Source organism: Lycium ferocissimum, chromosome 3, assembly GCF_029784015.1.
Source record: "Lycium ferocissimum isolate CSIRO_LF1 chromosome 3, AGI_CSIRO_Lferr_CH_V1, whole genome shotgun sequence".
Classification (NCBI taxonomy): Eukaryota; Viridiplantae; Streptophyta; class Magnoliopsida; order Solanales; family Solanaceae; genus Lycium; species Lycium ferocissimum.
The window spans coordinates 3,263,026-3,268,428 of record NC_081344.1 but is presented as its reverse complement, the minus strand read 5'-3'; the positions used below and the strand labels follow the sequence as shown (position 1 = coordinate 3,268,428).

The 5,403-nt window shown below is 34.1% G+C and overlaps 1 protein-coding gene across 1 annotated transcript; it reads right to left on the bottom strand.

Moving 5' to 3' along the window:
• Positions 1-1,859: 1,859 nt before the first annotated feature.
• LOC132049291 (patatin-like protein 6) lies at positions 1,860-4,534 on the bottom strand. The gene is made up of 2 exons (XM_059440041.1): positions 3,528-4,534; positions 1,860-2,511 (listed from the first exon to the last, which is right to left on the bottom strand). The coding sequence occupies exons 1-2, from the start codon at positions 4,455-4,457 to the stop codon at positions 2,155-2,157; spliced, it is 1,287 nt and encodes a 428-aa protein (XP_059296024.1). The 5' UTR covers positions 4,458-4,534; the 3' UTR covers positions 1,860-2,154.
• Between the last annotated feature and the right edge of the window lie 869 nt (positions 4,535-5,403).

The window sequence follows — 5,403 nt, the reverse complement described above, 5'->3', positions numbered from 1 at the left end:
CATTTACGTACCTTGATTATTTACTTCCACTAATTTGTAGAGACTAATAGCCTGTTTGGCCAAGCTTCTAAAATCAACTTATTTTGAAAAGTGTTTTCCAAAATTTCTTTTCAAAAAAGTACTTTTGGTGAAAAAACATTTTTTCAAAAAAGACTAATAGTGTGTTTGGCCAATTAATTGAAAAAACACTTTTGAGTAGCAATTAGTGTTTGACCAAGCTTTAAAAAGTGTTTCTAAGTGTATTTCTCTCAAAAGTGCTTTTCAAAAAAGTGTTTTTGAGCAAAAGTTGTTTTTTTTAGCTTCTGAAAAACTACTTCTGCTACTCTCTCAGAAGCAGTTATTTTCTCCCAAAAGCTTGGCCAAACACCTTACTTTTTTAAAATAAGCACTTATTGAAAAAAACATAAGCTTGGACAAACTGACTATAACTTTGATAGCTTAGGATTCAGAATCCTGCATGTTCAATTTCATGCATAAAACTACTCAAGTAAATCACAGCTATATAAATAAAAATAGCAAAAATAAAACACGAGCAAAAGAAATGAAATTATCCTTTAAGAAGCCATCAAAAATTCTTCTCAAGTAGAATTATCCTTAAGGAAATGAAAAAACCTCTTTAAATGGAAATACACACACACAAAAAATAACAAATATGTAAACTATACTACAGAAAGATTTTGCTGATTTGATGAAGTTGATGAGGCCACTCAATCAAGAGAAAGAATTCTGGGTTAGATTTATGATGAACCTAGTGCCTTCTGGGTTGCATTTAGTGATCATGCCTTCCATCTATTGCATAATGAAGCAGTTTGCAAATTGCTGGGTTGCATTTAGTGATCATGCCTTCCATCTATTGCATAATGAGGCAGTTTGCAAATTGCATTGCTTGTGCGACATATTTTAGTGTTGTCACGTGTTAGGGGTAGTTTGTGGTTTCTAAGTATGGTTCCACTATAATAGGACATGCACCTTTAATTTGAATTGGCAGTTTTAACTTCCCTTTTTTTTTCTTTTTTTGTGAATTTGCACTATTTTTTTTAATTTGTATTTTGTATTTTTAAATTTAATTTGGATTTTTGTGATGATTACACTTGACATCCTATCAATGTTTTGCTTCTCCTATTATATATAGATAGATTCGTTTCTTATTTACTGTTTTTCATAGAAAAATATTCCGGACTACGCTATCACTCCCGTATCCTATTGTTCGTGCACCGGCGAACCAAGATTTTGTGTACGAAGTGGTGGTTGGCAGTCAATATGTTGCACCCAAACCGTGTCGCGATATCCGCTGCTGGATCTCAATGGGAAAAAAATGGGTGGGAGGAAGATGAACAAAAGGGTATTCCAGGAGGTTGTGGACACATGTTTGAAGGAGGGATATAGTGTCATAACCCAACCAATTGACTTAAAAAGATTTTGGGGCAAACATGGCAAAACAAAAAAGGGCTCTCAATGAGATTTTATGATAGACCGCTTAAATGTAACCTTCTGTTTGCCATTTTTAATTTGTGATAGACTGATAGTTGTCATTTTTAATCAATTAATGTTTATATAGAAGTTTACTTATAATTACTTTTTAATTAAGTTTAACTATATTCCGATGTTTAACTTATTAATAGTAAAACTTATTAGTAGTACTGACTCATTCAAGTTCATCTATATAAACCTACTAAAGATCTAAAACGCTCTCTACTATTGTTCGTGATTAGAACACAAGGGAGTGAAAGTTAGCTACGTCCACACACAAATTTTTATTCAGAACAAAGGGAGTCAAAGTTCGCTACGTTATAACACAAATTTATTGGGATTAAATGATCATTAGGCGCAACTAGTGTTGGTAAACATAGTGCTTCTCATTGCTCTAACAAGCAGTCCTTTCATAATATTAACAACAAAAAACATACACACATTCATCAAGATTCATAATCTAGATATACATTTTACTACAACAGCAACCTAAAATTTAAAAAATAAACCGAAAACTTACGCACAAACTCGGACGTTTGAATTTATTCATCACGAGTGGCTTCAAACCCATAATTCAGCCTTGATTCAACGAGCTAACCGACTCGTCTTGCCTTATCTTACTAATCTAACTTAAAATCGAGCTAATATGTGATCATGATACATACGATCTTTCCTATTATTTTACTAACACGACGAAATAGTCGATACAGTCGTTGCAGATGATGTCCTAGGAGCTGATGGCGATTGTTTCAAAACAACTGGGAGTAATATGCTAGTTTTCCTCGTTTCTTGTTCTTTGATTAATTCACCTGCAAATATTTCCAATTTATCCAAATTGGTTTGTTCCACCAACTTTTTCCCTTGAAATAATGTAGATTCCACATTCCTCTGCCTTAGCATTTCCTCAGCAATGGCCACTGATTTTCGCATCTTTTCATCTTTTGTCATGTGTTGTTTTTTCCCAACAATTTCATTTCCTTGTACCCGAACATAGTTACTGTTCCTAAATTCTCCAAATGCCATTGATACAGCTTGATCTACCTGCATTTGTAGGTAAAAGAAAATATTAGTGTCTGTAGGTTGACGATGTAAAAATATTTATACAATCAAGTTACTTGAAAATGAAATTATTCTAGAAAACAAATTGAATGCTAAGATTACCTATTGAGATAGGTCCATAATAAAAAAGTGTATGTGATTGTTTCAGAAGAAATGAAACAAAAGATATGATAGAGGTAGTAACATTTATTATATGAGATCTACCGAATGCTAGATGCAGAAGCGCATAATTGATCGATATAAACATTATGAGTTATCGGGAATTGCTAGTAATATCTTACTAAGTTTCTTCGTGCATAATCGAAGCTCGGACAAGGAAGAGATAAAAGATAATTGCAGTTAACTTTATTTAATACTAGCATCAATGATAATCTTTAATAAATGGTAAGTAACATATTATAACCAGTTAAATCATACTAAACGGTGAAAAAAAATCCATTAAACTGTCACATGGTATACAAAAAATATTTACACACTCCTTTTCACGTTTGAAGTGCATACTTAACGCAAATACTTACCTAACATTCCAAATTAAAGTTCCTAATAAACTAGTAGTAGTATATGTATAGTTAGGTGCACAATTTAATCAAAAGATCTAGTGGACCATTAATATTGTTGTTGTTGTTGTAGTGATTCCATTAGAGCCACTAAATAAATTCAAGGTCCCATGCAAAAAGAGACCGTTCTTTTAATATAATAAAAGTCATTAATTCCAAAGTACCAGCTTCACTAATTAGGAACTATTTTAATCAAAGCAATTATTGTCACTCAGCAATTTTTTTTTTTTCTAATTAAACATTTTTGCTACGACAACATACCCATTGAAATCGCATAAAGGTGGGTATGGGAGAATAGAATGTGCATTGACCTTACCCTTACTTTCTTGGGAGGTCGGGAGGTCGGGAGGAGGGAAGCTATTTCTGACAGACTCTCAAAGACAAAAACAAGCAATTCAAAACTAATTAAACATTTTTGCATGAACCAAAAATGTCACTTACCATGTCGGCAGCTCCATCTCCGGCAATCTTGACAAACATCGCCGGCGATGACGTCACATTTCCGTCACCGGAATCTGATTCTCCATTTCCCAAAGAAACTACCAACAAATCTTCAACTCCATTAACAAATGGAAATTCTTGTTTATTATTAAGCACATGTGTAATAGCCGCAGCCGTTGGATTATTCATCACAACCCCACCACCAACGGCTCTGATCTTTCTTTTCCCATCAACTGATTTAACCTCCACCGCATGATCAGCCACCGTGGCACCACATACATCAACCAACTTAAAATCACAACCGTCCATTTCCAATGCATCAGCACGTGAAAATAAAAAAGCTGATCCTGTTGTTAAATCATAACATGGGATTAAAACCGTTTTTACAGTTTCTTTTAAAGTCAACTTACCAAAAACTTGGTCAAACATCTTCTCCGGTGACCGGAAAACTCGCTGGAAAATGCCATTTCCTGAAATTCTTGAAATTTTCCGGCCATTCTCAACAATAAATTTTAAAGCTTCATTTGCTGTAAACAGTGGGACCTCATTTTTGCCACGTGTAAATAAAAGTCCGGCTAGTATACCGCCGGCACCGGCGCCGGCGACAACATCAAAGTAATCAGCAACGTGGGTGTTTTTATTTCCTGTTTTTAAACAAAGGGTTGTTTCTAAGTGGGCTAAAGATTTTGCTGCAAGAATGCCATTAGTGGAACCACAAGCGTCAATTGAGAGAATTCTTACTTTTCCGGTGGTGACATTTTTTTTGGAGAAATTAAGGTTGTCTTTGCATGCATGAGAAAGTTTTTTTGGGTCATTTTCGTAGCCAAAGAGGAAGTTTTTTTCGAGAATGGAGAAGATTTCGTATGTTAGTTTGTCAACTTCCATGTTGGAGTCCATCATTGAGATGGTAGAAATTGTAGCTGCTGACATTTTCTGTGTTTGATTTGTAGTTTTTTCTTTTGGTAGGAATTGTTTTTAGATAAATGAATGGTTTGAGAAGAGAGGAATGATGATGAAAAGAACAGGTAGACAAGTGTGTATATATAGATATAATACACACAGAGATATGTATAGGAATGAAACTGCAGGCCGCAGGGTGTTTTTTCCTTTGGCGGGGTGGGGGTGATGTCGTTGTTTTGGGGTTGGGGGTGGGGGGGGGGGTGCAGAAGGGAAGGAGTACGTCTTTTTTGTTTTTTTACATTATCATTAGATTTGAATGAGAGTATGTTCTTGTAAAAGTACACAATTAACGGGCGAAGAAATTGCACGATTTGTCATTCAAATGCGTTGGTCTTTAATTTTTGCCTTTCAAATGTGCCAGTCTTTAATTTTTGCCATTTAGCAATCGAACTTAGATGAGGCATAAGTTCTTTAGTCATACGGGAATAACTCATGGAATATTATGATACAAAAATATAGACTTATAACCCACAAAAAATTATTTGTTACGACGGACAAAATTAAAGACGAATACAAAATAGGGCATAAGTGCCCATGACCCATAACATGCACGTATTTTGACTAATTTTGCGGTATCTATTACTAACTCCCAAGCTTTTATATACTGTTTTTGCTACACTTTCACTAATACTATGGGATACTAGTTGTTTCCACAAGTAGTACAGGAACCGAGTACGTCTGTTTGTCAAGGTTTGAATAGATGAAAAAATGATCCCATAGTGTTCTTAATTCCATTTGAATTTGAATTTGAGACTTCATGATTTTTAACTCACTTCATTAAGCACTAGCTAGGTCATACCTTATGGTGCTTTGAATAAATGGTATTTACTATTATAACATATTTTATTAAATTAATAAAGTAAATAATGTATTACATGCATCATCGTATATAACTTAAATTCTATTTTCAATTATT

Bases quoted from the DNA above. Each gene is read 5' to 3' on its own strand.
- LOC132049291 (XM_059440041.1), bottom strand. From the start codon at position 4,457: ATGTCAGCAGCTACAATTTCTACCATCTCAATGATGGACTCCAACATG. The intron at 2,512-3,527 runs GTAAGTGACATT...CTACAAATGCAG, and splicing joins GAGATGGAGCTGCCGACATG to GTAGATCAAGCTGTATCAAT.